This window comes from Paralichthys olivaceus, chromosome 5 (genome assembly GCF_024713975.1).
Source record: "Paralichthys olivaceus isolate ysfri-2021 chromosome 5, ASM2471397v2, whole genome shotgun sequence".
Lineage (NCBI taxonomy): Eukaryota > Metazoa > Chordata > Actinopteri > Pleuronectiformes > Paralichthyidae > Paralichthys > Paralichthys olivaceus.
Genome location: NC_091097.1, coordinates 16,247,997 through 16,271,370, shown reverse-complemented (window position 1 = coordinate 16,271,370; position 23,374 = coordinate 16,247,997). Strand labels below are relative to the sequence as shown.

At 43.5% G+C, this 23,374-nt stretch overlaps 4 protein-coding genes across 14 annotated transcripts in view; 2 read left to right on the top strand and 2 right to left on the bottom strand.

The window, feature by feature from the left end:
* Nucleotides 1–293: 293 nt before the first annotated feature.
* On the bottom strand, nucleotides 294–6,246 carry olfcb1 (olfactory receptor C family, b1). Its single transcript, XM_069525259.1, is given in 9 exon segments — nucleotides 294–1,333; nucleotides 1,468–1,585; nucleotides 1,801–2,016; nucleotides 2,197–2,703; nucleotides 3,959–4,189; nucleotides 4,416–4,707; nucleotides 5,112–5,187; nucleotides 5,965–6,009; nucleotides 6,225–6,246. Coding segments are annotated over 9 exon segments (2,430 nt in total). The 3' UTR covers nucleotides 294–410.
* A 1,560-nt stretch (nucleotides 6,247–7,806) lies between these two features.
* On the top strand, nucleotides 7,807–10,000 carry gstt2 (glutathione S-transferase theta 2). Its single transcript, XM_020102823.2, has 5 exons — nucleotides 7,807–8,073; nucleotides 8,805–8,892; nucleotides 9,017–9,167; nucleotides 9,321–9,497; nucleotides 9,574–10,000. Exons 1-5 carry the CDS (start codon nucleotides 7,950–7,952, stop codon nucleotides 9,718–9,720), a joined length of 687 nt encoding a protein of 228 aa, XP_019958382.1. The 5' UTR covers nucleotides 7,807–7,949; the 3' UTR covers nucleotides 9,721–10,000.
* Nucleotides 10,001–12,705: 2,705 nt separating this feature from the next.
* Nucleotides 12,706–23,374, bottom strand: part of cacna1aa (calcium channel, voltage-dependent, P/Q type, alpha 1A subunit, a) — an 87,290-nt gene continuing 76,621 nt past the window's right edge. For 10 of the 11 annotated variants that reach the window (XM_069525273.1, XM_069525268.1, XM_069525267.1 and 7 more), the window contains 3 exons: nucleotides 21,472–21,688; nucleotides 20,967–21,244; nucleotides 12,706–19,408 (listed from right to left, as the gene is read on the bottom strand). In XM_069525273.1, the coding sequence (XP_069381374.1) occupies nucleotides 18,590–19,408; nucleotides 20,967–21,244; nucleotides 21,472–21,688 (1,314 nt within the window). In that variant the 3' untranslated portion in view covers nucleotides 12,706–18,589. The remainder of the gene's footprint in view (nucleotides 19,409–20,966; nucleotides 21,245–21,471; nucleotides 21,689–23,374) is intronic. The other variant, XM_069525274.1, reaches the window with a different exon arrangement.
* Nucleotides 12,778–13,773, top strand: ier2a (immediate early response 2a). Its single transcript, XM_020102803.2, has one exon. It carries the CDS (start codon nucleotides 12,778–12,780, stop codon nucleotides 13,309–13,311), a length of 534 nt encoding a protein of 177 aa, XP_019958362.1. The 3' UTR covers nucleotides 13,312–13,773.

The window sequence follows — 23,374 nt, the reverse complement described above, 5'->3', positions numbered from 1 at the left end:
CAAAATTTGAAATCCTCGCTGATTGAGTTTTCAGAAACAGGCAGACCCTAAAAATAATGAGCTGCTGGGGGATTTTGTTTGATGAGAAGGTCAGCGACCCAAAGAAATGTTCAAACACACAGGAAAGTGCCATTAATGTCCATTAAGAATGTGATGAGAATCCCCAGAATTATAGTGAATTATTAATGAGTAAATTACCCATTACCTTTAAAGGTGTTTAGTGTGAATTATAATGAAAGTGTGCACAAATGATGAAAACAATTCAAAAGTAGGAAAAGCTATTTTGTTTTAACTGCAATGTTTAATAATACTTTTATAACTATACAAATTAGTACAGAGCACATTAAAATTTACATGGATCTCAGGTACAAATTATTTAACAAAGCTTTTATATATACAATATACAATTTTTAAAACGATGTACTCCTTATCCTTGTGTTATTTCTAAGCCTGATTGGTCGGGGGTCCCTGTTTGACCCCCTAAATGCTTCATAGCACTTGGGGAAAAAATGGCAGAAGAAGATTCCATAGCTTGATACTAGAATGGCTGACGCCTACACAATAGTGCCCTCTTCATTTCTGGTAATATAGACTGGGATAAAACACACCCATACAAACAAGTGCATTAGCATGCTGAAAATGATGTAGCCTGTTTCACTGTTCTCCTGAGGAACCCTCCTGCCTTTGAAGGCCAAGAGGAAGCAAACAAATACTAGTAGACCTATGTAGCTCAACAGAATACCAAAACCTATGTACGTCTCACCTTCAGTGCACTGGATTATCTTCTCTATGCTTTGCAGGGATGGAAGTGTGTCATCAATGTCGGGAGAATCAAAGATCATCCAGAGAAGACAGATGATCCCCTGGACACCAGTTAACACACTGATAATCACAGGTGGCTTGTAAAGTTTGTGTAGTGGCCTGCTTGTTATATGGTCAAGGGGGAAGAAGGCCAGGAAGGTCCGATAGGCCTTGACTACGATGCAGGACACACACAAGGTGAAGCTCATGGCATATACGACTTGGCGGGCCCGGCAGAGGTGTACACTAGGCTTGCCCATGAAGCATAGCATGCTTACAAAGCTCGCTGCCACACCAGCCTTCATCACACAGGACAATCTCAACTCAGCTTTTTTTATAGCTGGGGAATATCTGTACACCAAAAAGATAATCAAGGTAAAAAGCAAAAGCAAAATGCCTAGGGCTGCCGCTGTGGTGACAGCGATGGGATAAGGATTGCTCCATCGCAGGTAGGACTCCGATCTTGGCTGGCAGTGGTCCCAACCCTTGAGAGACCAAGTTCCACTGGGACTCATTTTGCAGTTATTAAGCTCTGTTAAGGAAAATATACATACACGGTTTAATTTACATTAATTTGGGCATCAGTATCTCAAGCTGGTTTCAACATTTTAATATTTTGAAACTACAATTAAAAGAAGATAAAAATGATATGCAAATCTGGGATACCTGGATCATCCGAGTACATCCCCTCCACACATTGGGTGCAGTTGTAACAGCAGGATACATTTAAAATCTTCTTTTCCGAACCACCTGGGCAGGGCTCAGAGCATCTAGACCGAGGAGCCTGCAAGAGCAAAACAAGAACAATTTGACAAACATGTTAAAAACATTAGAAGAACTATTAAATTAAACGAAACATGCTAATGTGTGGAAATCTTATCTGCAAGTGTTTATATGGCTGGCTTAGATACTGCCTTGCCTAAGGACACACAGAAAGTGAGTCCCACTATTGTATAAATCAAGCCCATGAATTGTAAGGTGAGTGAGGTGTTGTCATACCGTGATATTGCCAGTCGAATACCAAGTGAAATCTTCACCATCAAATTCTACTTGTTCATTAAGGACCTGGTATGTCCCACTTTTTAAAAATCTTCTGTGTTGCCCAAACATTTCCCATCTGAGGAGGTCATATCCATTGGTAGAATCATCATTTATGTTGAAGTGAAAATTCATGTTGTCGTACGTGAACTCAACCTCCTTCAGTTCCCTGAGAAGCTGGAGAGCAGAATTTCAAATAAATTTCCCAGAGCTGAATAATCACTGAAACAGGTGATATCCTACTATTGTTCATAAGAATTCAAAGAAAATATACACAACAATGTCATTCCTAAAATACAAGGAAGTGACATTTTAAAGTTGAGTCTGCTCTCACGTGAAGATGATAATAATTCTCACCTCCCATGGTGCAAAGTTTATATCTCCTGAGCATGAGGAGCTGTTGCACTTCAGTAGCTTTTTGAGAGCATTTGCTGTGGCCCACACTGCAACTCTATGGAGGAATGTTTCACTCTTTTCCAGAGCTGTGAGAAAACATTCAGGAGAACAGTTGAATCTCAGGCTCTTGTACTCTTCAGTGAAGTGGTTGTATCCTCCTGGGGTTGCTGAAAGATTCTTCAGATAATTATCAAATGATTCACTCTTGCCTGCAACAAAGGTGAAGCCTAAGATGTCTCCAACCCTATTAATACCATCCATCTGGGCCAGGGACCCACTCCTGGACCACGCATCACTGGCTATCCAGGTCCTTGTTGTTCTGGTCCTGATCATTTCCTTAAAGAGCAACTCCACCAGCTCTGCCTTGAGGATTAGCACAACCACCTGGGCATTTGAGGAACGGATCTGCTGAGCAACCTGCTTGATGCGTTGCTCATTGTTCACATGATCGAGGTAATGTGGCACCACCTCCTGGTAGGCCAAGCACACATTATTTGCACCAGCATCTCTGATGAAGCTGAAAAAGCTGCCTTGCCGTAATCGCCGTATCCATAAACAACCCCGACCCAGTTCCACTGATAGTGATGCATAATTTTGGCCACTGCTTTGGTCTGATGAATACATACATCCCCTCCACACATTGGGTGCAGTTGTAACAGCAGGATACATTTAAAATCTTCTTTTCCGAACCACCTGGGCAGGGCTCAGAGCATCTAGGCTGAGGAGCCTGCAAGAGCAAAACAAGAACAATTTGACAAACATGTTAAAAACATTAGAAACGAAACATGCTAATGTGTGGAAATCTTATCTGCAATTGTTTATATGGCCGGCTTAGATACTGCCTTGCCTAAGGACACACAGAAAGTGAGTTCCACTATTGTATAAATCAAGCCCATGAATTGTAAGGTGAGTGAGGTGTTGTCATACCGTGATATTGCCAGTCGAATACCAAGTGAAATCTTCACCATCAAATTCTACTTGTTCATTAAGGACCTGGTATGTCCCACTTTTTAAAAATCTTCTGTGTTGCCCAAACATTTCCCATCTGAGGAGGTCATATCCATTGGTAGAATCATCATTTATGTTGAAGTGAAAATTCATGTTGTCGTACGTGAACTCAACCTCCTTCAGTTCCCTGAGAAGCTGGAGAGCAGAATTTCAAATAAATTTCCCAGAGCTGAATAATCACTGAAACAGGTGATATCCTACTATTGTTCATAAGAATTCAAAGAAAATATACACAACAATGTCATTCCTAAAATACAAGGAAGTGACATTTTTAAAGTTGAGTCTGCTCTCACGTGAAGATGATAATAATTCTCACCTCCCATGGTGCAAAGTTTATATCTCCTGAGCATGAGGAGCTGTTGCACTTCAGTAGCTTTTTGAGAGCATTTGCTGTGGCCCACACTGCAACTCTATGGAGGAATGTTTCATTCGTGTCCAGAGCTGTGAGAAAACATTCAGGAGAACAGTTGAATCTCAGGTTCTTGTACTCTTCGGTGAAGTGGTTGTATCCTCCTGGGGTTAATGAAAGATTCTTCAGATAATTATCAAATGATTCAGTCTTGCCTGCAACAAAGGTGAAGCCTAAGATGTCTCCAACCCTATTAATACCATCCATCTGGGCCAGGGACCCACTCCTGGACCACGCATCACTGGCTATCCAGGTCCTTGTTGTTCATTGCTCATTGTTCACATGATCGAGGTAATGTGGCACCACCTCCTGGTAGGCCAAGCACACATTATTTGCACCAGCATCTCTGATGAAGCTATCAAAAGTTGCCTTGCCGTCATCATCGTCTCCATAAACAACCCCGTCCCAGTTCCACTGATAGTGATGCATAATTTTGGTCACTGCTTTGGTCTGATGAATATCACTGGGAACGATACGAACAAAACTTGGGTAGCGGGGCTTGTCACTCAGCTCTTGTGAAGATGATGTGCTGCTTAGCTGGTAAAATATAATAAGACTAGATTAGACCCCCAAAAATATTAACATACACACAAACACACATAACATTTTCCTGCAGTAAACTCATACATGGGTTAACTTGGACATTTTACAACGAGGCTGACAGGAAAAGTTCTGGAAAATGTGAAGTATTTCTTAATGAGAACAAAGATGGAATGATATATTTGCAGTAAAATGAATTTGTAGAATAGCATGTGTGACTTACTAGAGGGACCATGTAGACATTTAGCAGTCGGGCCACAGCAATGGACTCCTCAGAGTATAGTGCCCCTAAAATAATCTTGACTCCGGGTCTGAAGTCAGTGTAGTTACATGCTACATTTAGAGAGCCGTTGACTGCAAGCATGTGCATGACATTCTGCAGTGCTTTGCTTGCATATGAGCATGTGTCGCACATCAAATATCCAAGACGGACTCCTGGGAGGAAACCAGCCGTGTTTATCTTCTCAATTTCATGGATTGTAGCCAAGGATCTAATAAACGATGTAGGGTCAAAGCTGACAACAGAAAGTGGGGGGGGAAATGAACGTTAAGTTCTGTGCTTCAGGAACTGTGGCAAATTGTATACATAAAAGATGATGTCAATAACAGACTGACTACATTGGCTTGAAAAGGAAAATTTATCAAGAAATTGCCTCATAGAAAAAACAAGACATTTTAAAAGAGATGGCATGTGTTTGATGAGAAATTCAAAACCACAAGGTAACAAAACACATTTCCCTCTCGTAAATTATTAGAATTCAACATGTACCTTACACAATACAATCAATACAAAACAGCAACATCTTTCTAAAACAGTGAATACACTTGACTATCCACTGACCTATATGTCAAAAGTGCCTAACTATTGTTAGCAAAACTTTTTGGTGCATATAGTGAATACATCAGGTCTCATACTCACTCTGAGCACTGGAAGGTTTCTGGTCTTATCCGTTCATGAATCGCCTTCACTTTCCGATGACATGGCAACAATATACCTATAATAACATCCCAACATTGACTGAGCAAAATCCCATCCACCCTCAGAAGCCAGGACACTGCTCATAATCATTAGGGCCGAGAGGGGCCCACACAGCAGGTGAAACATCTGCATCTCAAATGGAGCAATGAGCCCTTCTGCGATCTGCAAGAACACATTCGGTCTCTCATCTGGAATTTAGGAGGTGCATGACAGTACGTGCAAGAAAACCTGTTTTACTGAGGGTTTTATCTTAAATCAAATACAGCCATCCAGGCATTCTTACTCTGACAGGTGCTGGCACAAGAGAGTGAGGTACCATTCTGCTGCACTCAATAATGGAGGGAGCCATTTGTGCTGTTCCCTGGGTGCAGTTCAGGGACCTTGAGGACTTGAGTGTCTTGATGCACAACCCCCCCCCCCCCCCCCCCCCCCCCCCCAACTTTCTTTAACTTGCAAGATAGGACGTTTTCTATATTTTCCCCCGGAATACTTCATGGATCTTGACTAAAAAAACAATAAATGAATGAATCGCCCAATCAATGAAAATATCTCTCCAACACAATTTAAGAAAACACATGCAAATGGAGAATCTCCCTCAATCTGACACACCTGTGGCAAACAGACGACACTGCAAATACTCACAACCCTACCAAATACTCACAACACTAACAAATACTCACGATACTCACAACACTAACAAATACTCACAACCCTACCAAATACTCACGATACTCACAACACTAACAAATACTCACAACACTAACAAATACTCACAACACTAACAAATACTCACAAAAACAGTCATCTCCACAGTCTGTGTGTGCCAGCGCAGCTTCATCTGAAATACACATTGAAGAAGGAATTAATCTTTTGTCTTGTGGTCACTAAATAAACACAATATCATTATATAGACTAAATCATTTAACTTACCTTACACCACCTGGTCGGTTGTCTCCTCCATGGTTTCTAACAAAGAAGTGGCTGAAACTTTAGAGAAACTTTATGGTTACACAGTTTGCAGTTCCCCTTTAATATTCTCCTAAGCTAAACTACTCAGGAGGGACTGGACTTCCATGTCGGCCCATCTGTCAAAGGGTTTCTTCTGTGGCTCCATAATGTTGATATACTTTAACAACTGTATAAGCAGCTACAGTTTTCAAAAAGTATTGGCTGGATGAGGGCCTGCAACATTCACCTGCATGCATGTATGTGCATGTATGTATGTGTGTGTGTATGTGTGTGTGTGTAGCCATGCCCTATATGTCACGGTTGTGTAAAGCAGGTGAAAATGTAAAATAAGAGGCAGACCTGGCAGGAAACAAACAGGCGAACTCAAACTGTTCAGGAAAAACAAGGCAGGATAAGGAACTTGAAGCTGAAAGAGACTAAACAGACGAACTGAACTCAGGACAAACAGATGAAACAAATCAAGACAACAATCCACACTGGAGGGAAAGACAAAGGCAGGAAGTAAAGTGCACAGAGACACATGAGAGAGAACTTCAAAATAAGAACAGGAAACTTCAAACTACGACAGATAACCATGACACAAGAGTGCACAACTGATCAGGTGTGTCCAGCACTGCAGGCCCCTCCTCAAGGTTCAGGTACTTTAGTGAGGAATTACCACATGACCACCAGGGACTTTTGGAGGGGCAAAAAGATTTTCACAGAACCCACGCCTGGAACTTAATTTAGATGTTAGATCATCGGTGGCATTCATCATTTTCTCATATTTAATACTGATTTTGAAAAAACTTTGAGGCGTGACGCAGACATTTCACCTCACTCTTGTTCATGGTGACCCCCACTGTCTGTATGACAAGTTTCAGAAGATTTGAATGTTACTATCTTTTGTCTTGCGATTGGAACACATGTCATATTTTTTCATTGCAGCAAACACACACCGACCATAGAATTTACTGTAAATAACGAAGCTCGCACTGTTAACGCTGCTGCGCCACTAGGTGGCGTTATAAGACCACGGTGCATTTACTCCCATGTGACTGTTGAGTGGAACCCAGTGGTTCACTGATAGTAGTTATTTTATTACTGTTTTATTTCTATTAATTTTAATAATAGTATTTGCATTTTTTTGAAGCCGTGTCATTGTAATTGTTCAACTGTGAGACATTTTTTGCATACTGATTGTTAAAGTTTATAAAGAATAACGATTCTATGAATTAAGTCTAAATAACATAATGATACTACTACTACTACTACTACTACTACTACTACAGCTACTACTACTAGTAGTAGTACTACTACTACTAATAATAATAATAATAACAATAATAGAAGTAAGTGTTATTGTTATTGTCATTATTATTTTACGACAGGTGGGACACTAGAGAAAATTTGACCCTTTGAATCCGGACATGAGAAATAAGTATCAGGATATTCTGTTTTCTGTATTTTTCTTAACTATATTTGTTTATTGAAACCTTCAAAATGTAAAAGCTTTGTGTAGTTTTAATTAGATTATATATCTATACTAAATAAATTATATAATACTTGTCATATATGGCAATTCATCGATTATTTTTCCTCTTTTACTGATATTTCGCAGAGTTCTCTGAGTATTTTCTTTATATCACATGTTCTCTGGAGCAGCTGCAGTGTGTGGATCGGCCTGCAGAGGGCGCACGGGAGCCGCTAACTTCGTGCAGACACAGCAGAAGAAGAGCTGCAGTTTGTGGAGAATGAAAGTGAAGCGTCTCTTGAAAATTGAACATTGAACATTTCCAGTCGGTAAAAGGTGAAACTCTCTCGGGCTCCATGGCGGCGGGCGGGTCGGTGAAGGTGTATCTGGACCTGTTGTCGCAGCCCTGCCGGGCGCTGCACATCTTCCTCAACTGCGTTCGAATCCCACACAGAGTCCAGACCGTGGCACTGAGGAAAGGTGGGTTAAACACAACCAGCTGTCACTGAGGGAACTGACCAACTGACCGGTCTGTGCTGAGGTCAGTTTACCAGCCATTGCTTTTTTGCTCAGGAGACTTTCCCTCGTCGTGACCTTTGCCCCAGAGAACTTTGCCCCACTCGTGTCGCACTGTAACCAAACTCCTTCAAAATAAGTGACGATTCGACGCTTGCGTTTCAAATGTGCAACAACATAACAGGTGAAACACATCTGAGGATTTCAGACGTGTTTTGAAGGGGCATCTGTAAAGTTCGGCACGTGAATTAATGTTAAAAAATAAATATATCAGCTGATCTGCTCACTTTTGTTTATATGTTAACTTGTAGTTTCCAATGAGAAAGCCTTCTACCCCTTGCACAGTGTTATGAAAATCAGAAACATTTAATTCACTTCTAAATTTCAATCAGAGAGGACAGAAGAAGGCTGTAAGCCGCCTATCAACAGAGAGGAAAGTCATTGTCATTGCCCATCAAACGATACATGGCTGGAATTTTTTTTTAAAGAAGGCAATGATAAGAGAGTGTAAAACACATCTGAGGATTTAAAACAAAGTTCAGCACATGAATACACTGTTATACAACGTCCTGTGGAAATGTCGCTCTTTAGGCTGTGTGTGGTGTTTTGTATGTGTGGTTAACACCGTGTAGGGATTATTAAACCACTTGATTTCTGAATGGAGTTTGGTTTGAGCTGCTTTTTCAACTTTACAGGGGAGCAAAGGACTGAGGAGTTCATTAAATTGAATCCCATGCAGAAGGTTCCAGTCATGGTTGATAATGGCTTTGTGCTCACAGAGAGGTAAACACACATATTCACACTTACATATTTGTTTCCAGATCAAACTCATTGCTGTCACTATGTTATCTCTATTTTTGTAGTTTACTTGTGTTTGCATGTTTTTTTCTGTTTGTGTGTGTTGCAGTGATGCCATCCTGAAGTACCTGGCCAACAAGTATGACGTCCCAGATCACTGGTATCCACGACACCCAGAAAGACGAGCCAGAGTGGACGAATACACAGCCTGGCATCACAGCTACACACGACCACATGCTGCTAAAGTTTTCATTCTGGAGGTACCAGCACATTTCTGATGCCGATATTTATAAACATATTTAATTTTAAAAAATTGACAATGATTCCTATGATGCCATTAACTAACCCTTATGAGAAATAAAGGTTTGTGTCCAGTCGCTGATAAACACTGTCTTTGTCTCCACCCGCCTCAGTTTCTCCTCCCAGCTCAGTCGGGCACTCCGGTGGATGAGGTGCATTTGAATCATGCTCTGTCTCAGCTTGATGACACGCTGGATAAACTGGAGTCCATGTACCTTCACAGGCAGCCTTTCCTCTGTGGTGACGACATCTCTGTGGCTGACCTGCTCGCGGTTTGTGAGCTCATGCAGGTCAGATTGATAGAGACACTGATCAGCTGACTGAGTCGTTTCTGTTGCTAACCTGAGTTAACCTGTGTCTCTGCAGCCCATGGGGGGTGGCAGGGACGTCCTGAATGATCGTCCTCAGCTGCAGAGGTGGAGGAGCAGAGTTCAGTCGGCTGTCGGTGATGCCTTCGACAAAGCTCACGCCGTTCTGTACGGCATCAGAGACCGTCGTAAAGCCAAGCTATGACATAATCACAGAGCGAGACCACTGCAGTGAAGTCACACAGAGGGGCGGGGCTAAGAGACACCTGCAGCCACACTGAAGGAGGAGCCCATCAACATCTAATAATCTTTATATTATAATAATCTTCATCATTATCGTGTAACTATTAGTCTGGTTAATTGTGACACATTGATTATGGCCGACATTAGGGATTAGTGTCCGTGGCTACTACCCCAAATGTTTTATTAATACCTTTGGATGTAAAAAAATATTAATTTATTAAAGAATCAGCTGATCTACTCACTATTTGGCTCATGTGTATTTTGTGTAATGGGTTCTTCCCTGACCCAGGTTGACGCTTGGTACCAGTTAACTCGCTCACCTCAAGACTCACCTTTGTAACATTGTCCGAATGTGGTGGATCAAATTGTGTTGCAGGCTGTTCAACCAGAGGACACAGGTCCCTCTCCCCTGGTTCAAAAAATGCACTACACTCTAGTTTGGTAGTTATATAATTCTTCAGATTTGGGGCACAGGAATTTTAGCAGTTCAAAACGGTGATAACGTTTCAGTGCAAGTTTTTACATGGGTATGAGAGATCACAAAGCATTGCTGATGCCATTGGTGAAATGGTGTGGACCCCACTGACAGCAGTGATATTACCTACAGGAGAGTCTTTAGATATTAGTCTGGATTAATTAAATGATTGAAATAATGCAGGCCCAGTAGAAAATCTGGTGAATAATGCATCAGTCAGGCCTGTAGGTGAGTTCTGTGTTCTGTCCTCTCTAAAGTACACATAATGTAACACCCCTGAACAGGCTCCACAATTTTGCTTCAATGCAATGAAATGAACACAGGGGGCACTATTTGCCAGTGAGAGGATTTTCAGTAGCTCAACAATCAACCAAAAAATGAATTACCTGCAAATAAGGTGATGCTTTGAACCCATGACCAGTGTGACCATGCATTTCAAAATAGCAGTAGATTAGTTGCATGATGCTGTAAAAGATGAGACACCATTTTGATTCACACCTGCCACAAAGACAAGTTTCTACTGTTGAATCATGTTTTTTAAATGCAGACGTCGGCCTGTTTTCCTCTGTAGGTTGTAATTAGTCAAAATGCCACAACACCAGAAACAAGAAGTTGCACAACAAACAACAAACGCTCTCTAAAATCTGCAGGAGCAGCAAACCTCCAGTTGATGCTCGACAGAATGACATTATAGTTTTTATGATGTCACAGCATTGTAACTAAGAGTTCCAGGGACTAGTGAAATCACTGGGCTTTTTCTAACCTCCACACAGACTGGAGGAATGGATTCCATTGCCCAAATATGGGCTCAGGGAAGCGGCAGGCCCTGACGCAATGCTGTGCTGCTGTTGCTTTAAATGGCTCCAGGAAACAAGGGCTCCCACTCACGTCATGGGTTTTCCTCTGGATGTACCACATGAGCAGGATGTGCTTAATAAGGGCATCTGTCTGTTAAACCCCCCCCCCCCCTCCTTCCTTTTCTTTTTTCCTGCTAAAGGAAGTGAGACACTGGGGGGATGGGTGAGACTGGTTGAGAGCCTTCAATGACTGTTCCAGATAGCTGGGGCAGTGGAATGCTTTTCATTCCTCATGTGAGAGAGACTAAACATGGACAGAAACATCTGCTTCAACTTCTGTTCGTCAAGCAGCGTATTACAGTCAACTTGGAATTTGTAAATAGTTTAGAGCACATCAAAAAAATGTGGCAGAGCTCATTTAACCTGACGTGCTTTAAAGCTGCAGAGGGAGTTTCAGTGTAAAACGTGAACCCTTAGGTTGTTCACTAATGAGACACTAACTGTGCAGGTGAGATTTTAAAACTAATGTGTCTGAAGGAAATGTATCACAGGCCGTCCCTTCACAACCAGCTCAGTCGACCACATGCACCACATACTTCGACTGCACTGTAAACTCGCTCTGGCTGAACTTCATGTATACTGTGCAAAACTCATTTTCTATCTGTACAAAGTCCTTGGTGAAATCCTTTTATATCCTATATATTCAGTTTTACGCTGTATACAGTTCACAATGTACATATTATGTTTAAATATATATTTTAAATTTGCTTGTGCTTGTAATGCATATCTACAAATGTACCACTTTCACTGATATTTCTATTTCCAATTTCTCCTTTGACCTTTTCCAGCATACACACAGCCCTTGTTGGTTGACCTTTTGGCAACCAGTGCCTGGTCCAGAAGAGGCAAACACGGTGGCTGAGAAAGCTCAATGCACTGCAAATTAATAAATAAAAAAACATGTGCAAATTAAGAAAAACCCTTTATATATTTGACCTCAATACCTCAAAGAATTGAACAACAGCCAAGTTCATCACTCTTTTGGGTCCCCTCTGCACATGTCATTAAAAATTGGTGGTTTTCTTAATTGGCACATCTTTATTTTATTTGCATGTGTTTTCATAACTTGCAGGTTTAAAACATGGTGTAAACGATGCTGTTTCCAGTCAGGGCTTGAGGACACTTGGATGACGCCACATGAGCAGTATGGAGGAGGCTATGTTTTGTTTTTGTGGTCACCGGTTTCCTAAATTGTATTTCAGCGGACTGTCCCTTGAAGGTTGGGGTTAGTAGTGAAGTGACTGTGGTTAGGGGAAAAAGGTTTTGCCCACTATGAATGTAAGTCAATGCACAGTCCTAATAAGGGCAGCTGCACAAACCTGTGTGTGTGTGTGTGTGTTGTTGTTGTCTGCACCTCATGTTCACATGAGCACTGGTTATGAGTGTGAGTCATCCCCTGCTGTGATGCTGTGTTTTCACTGTGTTCAGATCGCTAATCATGTGTGGACACAGGACACTGAATTTAAATATAGCCGCAGTTGTCCAACCAGTTGTTGCGGGGCTGTTTGAAACCGCACACCGGGGGTCAGGCCCGTGGGCGGGGCTCGGTCCTATGACGCCGCGGCCGGCAACGTCACAGAGGTGATAAATACGAGTCGTGAGGCCGAGCGGCGTCGTGTCCGCTGTGAAGTCAGAGAAGAGACGTGAAGCACGAGCGAACCTGCTTCTGTTGTTGTAGTTGGAAAACATGGAGGTCAGCGCCGAGGCCAAGAGGATCATGGTCGTGGCTCTGGGGAAACTGTACAGCTCCCGCAGCCAGAGAGGAGGTCTCCGCCTGCACCGGAGCCTCCTGCTCACCCTGGTCATGAAGTCCGCCCGGGACATCTACCACGAGGCCCAGGCGACGGCGGAGGGTGTCGAACCCGGCTGCGAACAACAACAGCCGGCGGCGGCTCAGGGGAACACGGAGTCCTCTTGTGTGGAACTCCGGGGTCCCGCTTCGCTCCGGACTTTACCCCGAGAGGAAGTCGTTGCTCCCCGCACGGAGGACAAGGAGAACCGGTGCCCGAGCGTCACCGTCGCGGCTCAACCGTCGAGGAAGAGACGAGGCAAAGCGGCCGCCGAGCCGGATTTCCTCCCGTGTAAGAAAGCGAAACTGGAGCAGACGAGCTGCCCCCAACAGCTGCTTGTGAGCCCGGTGCTCATGGACTATATGAACTGTAGCAGCCTGGGAGCGCACCCAGCCCCCATGCCCATACACAGAGCCATAGCAGCGTGTTGAAACCCAGAACAGGGGGATATGAACTTTTCCCACAGGAGCCTGAACGCACCCGACAGCGGGCCAGTACCCGGGGGGTCACACGGATAAACACCGCGGGGGTGGTGGATCCTGGAGAGGCCCCCCGGGCCCGGACGTGACTCCCAACAAGGCCGGACATGCTCCAGGAATCACGGAAGCGGATGGATGAGAAGTCCTCAGTGACTTTAGGCCTGAACAGGAGCCACAGCTCGGAGCTCAGCTGGAGTGGTGCTTCCCCGGGACCAGGCCTCAAACCTGCCTTTATGAACAACAATGAACTTTACATGAACATCTGTGTGAGCACTCATCTGCTCAGATGTGTTGTTGTTGTTGGAGTGTGTTGTGTGGAGGCCTTCATGCTGACTGAAGGTGGCAAAGTGTAAAAAACATTGGATGACTGCATCTACCTCAGTATTTATTAAACCTTTTCTACTCGCAAAGAAACCTGAGTGATGTTATTTGTAAACATGTCATATGTGTGATATCGAGGAAAAGTTATATATGTGTGTGGGGGGGGGGTTGGTTCAGAGAAGTTGGTGTGAAAAGTAGTGTGTGTGACACAGGAAGCTGGTTTGGGTGTGAAGAAGTTTGTTTCCTTCCCCCCACAGTGATTTGCAGAACAAAAGCTGGGACGATCTGGTGGGCTGTCAAACACTGGGGACAATTGGGGGTCCCCTGGCTGTTTAAGAGCCGGGGGCCTTTATTTAGTGGTGGCAACATGCTGTGGTTCAGAAGAAATCTATTACTTCTGGAGTAACGCAAGTAAATGTATAGGTAACCTACTGTATTTTAAGATTGAAGCATGTTTAATGAAACACATGAGTTATCAACCTGCATTGCACCATTACATAAAGATTTTGTTTACAAAGCTCACTCAATTTAAATGAACAGATCATATTTATAATGGACATCGAACTTGGCCATATGTAGAAACGTGCATTTCAAAAAGAAAGCAGTAGGTTCCATCTACATTTACATCAATGTTTCTGAAAGCTGTGCATACCAGACAGCAACAGACGAGGTGGTGGGGGTGTGCGACAGGGATTCACCGGTGGCTGTGTGTTTGGGGGGAAGGGGGATAAGCCAGGAAAACACAGAGAGAGGAATGTGGGGGGAAGTGCCTGTGTGAGACAGTGAGCCCCCCCCATGAGGCCCCAACTGTGCCGCTTGTTCTTCCGGCTGAAATCAGAGCAGCCCGTCTCTCTGTCTGTGCACACAGGGATTTGAGGAGGGGCCGGAACCGTCTGGACATGCCTGTGAAAATACACGTCATACACTTAAACACACACATGCACTTTCGCCCATCTCATGTTAGTAAGTACATCTGCCTTTTCCTAAAAATGTTTTATTTCCTAGTGGATATTGGGATTTATTTGCGAGAACAAAGGGAACAGAAACTGGGGTAAAAGGACTGTAAAGCATATGAGATGAATTCATGCATAATTTCCTCATCTGCACATTACGTTTATTAACTTAAAGCCGCACTTAAGAATCTTTTTATTCTAACAGTTAATAACAGTTGCAAGGTATATTATGAAAGTCGGCAGTCAACAGAGTGTTTTATGCATCTTACAGCTCATAGCTTCTGTTTAGTTCAGTCTCACTACTCACAACTCATCAACCCTGTTTCCAGCTTCAGTGTTTTCAAGGAAGAAGCTGTGCCCATGTATGAAAACTTATTGAACTCACCTTTAGCCCAAAGTCTGAGCCTCACACAGCAAACAAAACAAACAGATAGAGCAATAATGTGGATAAGAACATGAGGCCAGACGGTGTGCATTCTCTCTGGATTTTATTCTTTAGGAAGAGTTCTGTTTGGAATTACAAAATGCACTGGTAGAAATAGCGGTGAGACAGGTTGAGAGTGCGACAGATAAAGAGTGAGAGAGAGAGAGAGTCAGAGAGAGAGAGAGAGAGAGAAAGAAAAGAGGGAGTGAGTGAGAGCTCAAAGGTTCCACAGCCAGTTATAATGATTACATCATCAGATGTGGCCTCCTCCTGCGCCCCCTGACCCCCACAAAAAGTAGAAGGGAGAATACACCGTTTTCTGAACTGCACTTTCTTTTCTTTATATATATTTTTTTCCATTAAAAACAGTTCTTCTTTTGTGGTGTCCTGAACATGGTTGGGTTGTGCCTCAAACCCATGTAACAGAAGAAAAAAACGAGACTCTGACTCTAACCAAAGTCTCTTTTGTGTTTTCATTCTTTAGACATTTTTTTTTGTAGTTTTTAACCTTTTTTGTTCTCAAAAATAGAAGGAAAAAAAGGAAACATTGCTTTTTAAAAACATCTATCTATTTATATATCTTTTTTTATTCCTCTGAATTCATTAATCTGCTTTTTCTTTTATGTCCTGAAGATGACTGTTAATCCACGGTGTGGCATGCACATAGCACATGCATTTCTGGAACTAGATATTTTTTCTTGTTTTTTCAATCTTTTGTACTTAAAAAAGTTTTTTTTGTCTGTTTTTTATTCAGTAGCGGCTTTACATTGCTTTTTGAAGACTTTGTGTGGTTAATCAGCGTGTTAGTGGATTTCACTGCAGCATAGACACTAAGATGGATGGTGAATGTTTGGGGCTTTACATGATTCATTCAGTGGTTTTTTAAATAACTCTCATACTCTTTCACACTCACACACACACACACACACACACAATAATTATTACAATGACTTGACTGGAAAATCATAAGATTCAAATTAGAGTTCTGGAGAAAAGAAAAAGAAAGCAAAGCAAGCACAAGAATAAAACATCTACACACACACGCACACACACACACAACCAGGAGCTACATACCTAGTGTGCTTTCTGATTTTAAGTGTAGAGATGTGAAAATATACTTGTCTGTGACATTCCACTGAGGTTGGAAAGACACTTAATAGGCAGTTTTTTTTTCTTTTCAATTTTTTCGGTGCATTCTCTGGTCAACATGTGATAGGCCTCCAGGTAAAATATTGGTCAAATACATAAATAAAATGATGATGGTCATGTCGGGGCTGACAGTGATGTGTGTTAGTGACGACAAGTGTTAGTTTGAGGCACACAGAGAAACACGCAGATTGAAATAAAGATATATAGGAGTGAAACACACATAACATTAATTTTTTTTTTACCCCCCCAGGATCATGACAAGGTCCGGAAATCTTTGTTTCCAACCCATCTGAAGTGTGAGTCACCTGTGTGTTACCACAGATGAGGTGTTGTTACTAGTGAGAGAATGAACTGATCAGTGTGTAACAGCTCCGACTCTAAGGTGAAGAAAAGGGGGAGCCGCCAAAAACCACAGGCTGTTTGTCTGACACTGCCACCTAAAGGTCACGAGTGGTGGGACTCTATGTTAGCAACTGCAGGAGGGTAAACCTTTTTTGAATTCAGAAACCAGTAGTGAAGCAATCTCATTATCATCCACTCTCTATATTCTAAAATTCATTAACCTATTGACTGCTTATCTTTGACGTATGTTTGCCCTCCTGCAAACCCATTCTCCCACAATGCAAGTGCAGGTTGGAAAAATGATTTGTTGTGCTTAAAATTAAACAAACACACAGAAAACTATATGGAGAATCTGCCTCATTATCACGATCATCATGATCATTTGAAGTTATTATATTATCTGTGTATCCATTATGATGATCGGGAACAAAGAAAACAACAATGACGAGTTCCTCTCCTTTCTATTGGTCTCTTTCTCTCTAGTGTTTCTATTTTAACCCAAAACCCTGGAAGACTTTTGAGATGTTACTAATTTGTCAAACTTGCTCACCAACATGGACACTTTTTTTCCACCGCTCTACATTACCCTGCTTCCCAGTGTATCATTTTAGGATTTATCACCTTAGTTACAAAAAGTTACTTCCACAAAAATATGTGCAATTCCAGCTGTATCAGTGGCAAGCATTTGGCACAGAACATACAGACAAGCAAGCAAAAAGTAATCATTTTGTTCTGTCGAGATTTACGAACAGTAACTCTCCGGTCTCCCCATATCCTTCGGTCACTTGATTTTAGTGTGGATGAAGGTACAGAGAGAGGAATGTCAAACAGATGAGAGAGAGAGAGAGAGAGAGAGAGAGTGAGAGAGAGAGAGAAACAGAAAGGCTTTTTTTTTAAACCAAAGAAACAAAAAGAGAAACCCTACAGACCACAACAGAAAGGACTGAGGAAAACTTCCCCCCACATACAGTAGATTCTCATTGTTGCTATTAATATATTTTTTTGTATCATTCATGCAGGATTCCACAGGGTGTAAAACTCCGCAAGTCTAAAAAACGAAGCTGTGTGGGGTGCAACAGAAGATTCAAGCTTCGATGTTTTGAAGAAGTAGAAGAGAAGGAGGAAGAAGAAGAAGCAGCTGCAGGAATAGAAGAAATACTGCAGAAAACAGTTCCTGGTTTGTTTTTTCGTTTCTGAAACCCATCTCCACATTTTTGTTTTTCTTCTCTTTTAGGTTATTGGTTGAGGTTGGTTAAATTGTTTCAGGGAGGAGGGTGTTCTCTGGGGACAGGGGTAAACTTCCCCAAAAACAACCCCATCCTGTCCTCTAGATTTTGACTGAGACTTATCAACCCTGTGCAACGCTCCCCAACTCTCCCACCCACTTAGACTTCTCACCTCATACAGGCGGAGGGCTAATTGTCAGTTTTGTTCTTATTTAAAAACACAGATGATAAAACTCATCAATATTCAACTGGTGGCTGGGAGGGTTGGATTCGATTCTTTTCTCTGCTAACTTTACTCGCGTTAGCTTAAAAAAAAGTGGTCATTCTTGTCTCTGACTGTAAAGTGTCTTTTGTCGAGTCGCAACTCTTGACATCTTGTAAGTGGCTGTAGCTCGTTGCCAGAGGCAAAATTTAAGACACACAAAGACTAGTGTCCATCACCCCTCCTGCTTGCATCCTTAAAATTTGCAGTTTGAGGTTGGTCTCATTTGGCATCAAGAGAATGAATGCAACAACAACGCCAGCAGAACATGGAGGTGGCTTGTGATTCCCCTCTTACCCATTTGTTTCTCAAGATCCTGCCTCGGCATTTCTGTTCCATCCCCTCATCCTGACACCCATCCCTTCATGTAGCCCACCATCGCTGGGACATGCCAAGCACCGGAGGAGAGGAAAAATTGAATTGAATCGACAAGAAAGAAAAAGTCGTGGTTTCCCTTGGCAGTCATTGCTCCGGCCGAGAGCTCCCCATGTCCATCTTTCAGTCCATCTATCTGTCTTTTTTCCTCCTTATGCCCATCCCCCTCCCCCAGAGGCTAGCACCAGTCGTCGTCCTCCGTCTCGCTGTAGGGTTCATGCAGGCCCTTGCGGGGCCCCCTAGGATGCCCAGCTGGAGGGGGCACCTTGTGAGGCCCAGTATGTGGAGGTCCATGGAGATGTGTGGAAGGTGATGAGGAGCGGTAGCCATTGGGTAGGCGACGCTGGGCAGCAGACTGCACCTGGCCCTGCACAGGCCCAGTCAGGGCAGTGGTGGGAGGAGGCGCGTGGTGTACAGTCCTAGGTGAGGTGCGAGTGGGCTGTGGGTGGGCCGGTGGATGAGGGTGAGGATTGTTTACGGAGTGTGGCTGGGGTGGAGGGAGGGGATGGGGGTTATGTGGCTGTGGTTGTGGCGGGGGCGGCAGTGGGTGGTTGGCCATGGCGTGTGGATGAGGGTTACCCCCCTGTATGGGGTTCTGCTCATAGGCAGGGGGTTCATGGTGGGGCTCATAGTCCTGGTATTCCTGGTTGTAGAAGCAGCCATCCCCTTCAATGGAGCCACCTCCTCCACCTGTGTCTCCCCAACGAGGCGGGGGATGATGACCCTGGCGAGCAGTGCCATGGTGGATGAGTGGGAGGCCAGTGTGGGGAGGGCCTTGACCTTGGGGAGGCTCAGGAGAAAAGCGGCGAGGGGCTGGGGCTGGGGGTCTGCCCTGTGGCCCTGCAGGGGGCGTGGGCATGGCCTTACGGACCACAGGGGAGTAAGTAACATGGGGCCGGGGTGTTGCGGGGGTCTGAGGCAACTGTCGACGGCCTCGACGTGGCGTACTGGTCCCCGAAGTTGAGGGGACAGGACTTCCGCTGACCGAACTACTGCCCTACACAAAAAGTGAAATAAAGCAAATAAAAAGAACGAACCACAAATTCAACGACAGAACATGTAGAATAAAGTAGAAGATGGGAGAGAGAGGTGTATGAGACAAATAGAAAGGGAGAGAAAGAGTACAAGATAGAGAGACAGAGAGACAGCAGGAGGAGTCCCGATAGAAAAGTAAGAAAAGACAACAATAACCACAGCAACAATAAGAATAAAAGCACCAGTCATAATGTCAGTGGAGTGGAGGAGAGGTCGGTCGAAATGAAAGGCATCAAAACAGAAACGAAGCAGATGTGGATTCCAAACAGCAGCAAACATAGAGAAGCAACATGTCACGCAGAGGAGAGAAAACAAAAGACGACAGGAGAAAAGAAGGGTAAAGGGTTGATTTCTTGAGCAACAAATGTGGCACAGGGTAAATATGGTGACTAGACAATACATAAAATATGTTTGCCTTTAAACTTCGTGCTGTGTGACAGCAAGTTTCAAGGAGCCATTTAACAAATCTATGTTCAAATGGGAGAAAAATCTTCTCATTGAAAGAGAATTACTCTTTTTTCTCAAGCTATCACAAAAAGAGTCAAAAATTCAACATATTATGCTGAATGATGAGCATCACAAAAGTTTTGGAGCATGCGACGATCATACTTTTGTGTTTTCTATTTTAATAAGAAGTTTAAAACGTTAAGGTTGTTGTAAAAGGAAAGGTAGTGAGGGAACATGAGAGAACAATCCAAAAACACTCAGGCAGGGACAACAGTCAAATATACATTTTTCTGCATATTTGTTTGGTTGCTGGAACATTGGAACAGTGACTTCATTAACAAAAAACATCTGCATATGTACTTACATGAATTTACCCACAATAATATGCTTGTTTGTGTGCATGTAGTCAAAACCTGTGTCTTGTGAGGGAAAACAACACTTGTTGGCCTCTAGTTTGAGGGCAGCATCACATAGAGTATCCAGATTCCCTACAATAACTAGAATAGTACAACAGTCTCTTTCAATTGAATTGATCTGCTCCAAGATTTCACACACTCATAGTTCCCTGAAATCTCCAGATGTTTTTCATCAAGATCTACGAACTATTCCCTGGGAAAATGGTGGAAAAACGCCTAATCTTGCAATGTTAAAGAAAGTGAAAAATAAATCCTGGATCTGCACCAAAGTGTTTGGTCCCTGACGCACACCTGGTAACCAGTCCAATAGTTTTTGCATTAAAACAACAGACAAACAGATGTGTTATTTTTCCTGATCAACAGTGAGTTTTTAGTATTTTTCAGCGTCCTATACTGAAGTTTGCAAGATGTCACAGGTCTCGATGAGCTCGGAGCTGATCAGTATTTCGCAACAAAACCACATCTGAAAAATTCAACACAGACTTCCAGGACATTATTAACATTTTGCACCAGTTAGCCTCCATCAAACTAGAGGCCCCTGGGTTATATTTTTCAGCATAAGACAGAAAATGTGTTCCACCACTGCAATGTCTATTAGAAAGCAACTTACTGCTCTCACACTAGACACTACATGCACACAAGCACACAGAAGCCCACCTGTCTGTGTGTCATGCACTCGCGACCCTCGCTGGGCGATCGGGACCAGCGCCGGTCCCTCTCCCTCTCTCGGTCATGCTCTCTGTCACGGGAGTGCCTGTGTCCGTACTCGCCGCCTCGCTCCGCCACGTAGCGCTCCTTCTCCACGGAGCCATGGTGATGGTGATGATGGTGGTGGTGTTTGCGGTCTTTGGATCGTCCACGATCTCTGTCACGATCCTTTTCTTTGGACGTGAGGTCGCCTGACTGGGTGGTCGTGCTCAGGTCTGTGCCCAGGCCTGATGGGATGTTTGTCGGAGATGTCAGTGGGGTGAGGTGTTTTGAAAACACTAAAGATTGTGATATGAGATACACAATATGACATCTCTCATAGAGAAAATTATATTATTTCTTTAGGTTTTTTTTCTCTAATGCAGCTTCAGTGCAATTGTGTTAACATGGCATCTGTCAAACCTTCATGTTATTGTCTATGGTTGTTTCTGTGTGTGTGTATCGTCTGTCCTACCTGTGTCAGCCTCCGTGTAACGACAGAGGGACCTCTCGGACGCCCGATGGCTCCGGTCTTTTCGCCGGTGTCCGTGTCTGGAAGTCCTCCCCTCCTCAGGTATGACACGGTCCATGTTGTAGTCTTCTGCCCCTCCTTTGTCTCTGTGACCTCGCCCGGACCTGCTGTGGCCCAGTGATGAAGCCGAGCGCTTCATGGGACTGCTGTCATTGATGGTCTGAGAGAGAAAGAGAGAGAGAGAGACCACCAGGGGACAGAGGGAGAGAAAGGGATGTGAGGCAACAAAAGGTGTTTCCTTTGCTTTTTGACTTGGTGTCTTCTGTGAGCCGTGGAGTTAAGAGACACTATGTATTGTGTGTCTTTGTGTGTGAATTGGGTCCATTTCTTAATCTGAATGCAGACCCCCCACCCAACCCCACCTTCCGCCCACATTCCTTCACAAATCAAACCTTCCCACATTAGAAATAATGTACCATTCATGCCATTAAAAAATATTTATAGACACTATATATAGCTTATAAGGCAGGGGTCGGCAAAAAATCTGACATGTTTAGGGGACTGTGTGTTTATGAGTGTGTGCATTGTGATGCAGATCAAAATAAAATAAATCCAGATCTATACGGGGGCTGTTGGGCCCTGGAAGAGGTGTGCACTCTGCTGGGTGAGGAAGTTTTTATCAGAGTCAAAGTTGTTTCTTATTGTGAGTTACTATAAATTCTCAGAGTGCAAGTTTTTGTGAGATTTAACAAATTAATCAGACACAAAATCCTTGGCTCACCCATAAAACACTGAAACACCAACCTGAATGTTTGAATAATCTCTTATGTTTACAGATTAATAAAAGAAAAGAAAAAAGAATGACCTCCATGTGTCTCCACTGCACATGTAAACCTGAGCTAGTCCTCAAATGGACAATATTAAGAAAAACTGGCTCAGGGCTGAAACTACAGTAATTGCCGACCCCTGATGCAGAGGCATAAAAAAGTATAGGAGTAAAAGAAATCAAATAAAAGAGATGATGGCAAACGGCCATGCCTTCCATGCTTCTGTTACTTGCTTTGTGAAAGAGCAAAAGGGGAAGAAGGGTCAGTATGACTTGCAACACTCCTCCATCCTCACCACCCTTAACACCCCCCCCCCCGAACATGGCACATTCCAAATTCCAATTTTTCTGCTCTGCCTCAGCGTGCTTCTCTCCAGCCATGCAGGTACATAGGGGTTGTCCTGAGTCCTCTGCCCACAAGAGGCCTCACGCTCTGAGGCGGGACCGCAGGACAGAGCCTATGGTGCCATGAGTAGCTGACCTGGGCATGTAAACCACATCAGACTACTTCAGTGCTAGGTCCTTTCGGCAGCTGTGCTGTTTATTTCCAGTTATTGTGTCACTGACATGTGACGGGTCGGCAGATGTAAATAAAACACCAGAATATCGGGCCTCATTGGAGTAGCACTGAGAATCCCAGCAACATATCCATTCATGCACACACGTACCCAAATCATTCCTCAGTCTTCATTCATCTTTTTGTCTCTCTCTCAGTCACTCACACAGACAGACACACACACATACACAAAAACACACCCACTCAATTTAACACATTTTAACAATTTGCTTGCATGCAGGTGTAAATGGAGACTTGGACACAGACGGGAAACATCGACAACGCCGTCATAGACGAGCAGGCAGGCATGAAGACAAAGAGCAACAAAGCAATAGCAGCGGCAGCAGCAGCTGAGAGAGACAGAGAGAGAGAAACAGAGAGAGAGAGAGAAATAGAGAGAGAGAGAAACAGAGAGAGAGAGAAACAGAGGCCACAGGACAGTGGCCGTTGATCATAAGAGGGGACATGCAGAATTAGGCCCAGTTCCAAACCCTCTATGTTAAGTGCATTACAGACGTTGCTAC

What these genes read in the sequence shown, in the direction of transcription:
- ier2a (XM_020102803.2), top strand. Translation starts at nt 12,778, where the DNA reads ATGGAGGTCAGCGCCGAGGCCAAGAGGATCATGGTCGTGGCTCTGGGG.
- gstt2 (XM_020102823.2), top strand. Translation starts at nt 7,950, where the DNA reads ATGGCGGCGGGCGGGTCGGTGAAGGTGTATCTGGACCTGTTGTCGCAG. An exon ending in CTAAAGTTTTCATTCTGGAG is followed by an intron (nt 9,168 to 9,320) that starts GTACCAGCACAT and finishes CACCCGCCTCAG; the next exon opens with TTTCTCCTCCCAGCTCAGTC. An exon ending in CGGTTTGTGAGCTCATGCAG is followed by an intron (nt 9,498 to 9,573) that starts GTCAGATTGATA and finishes GTGTCTCTGCAG; the next exon opens with CCCATGGGGGGTGGCAGGGA.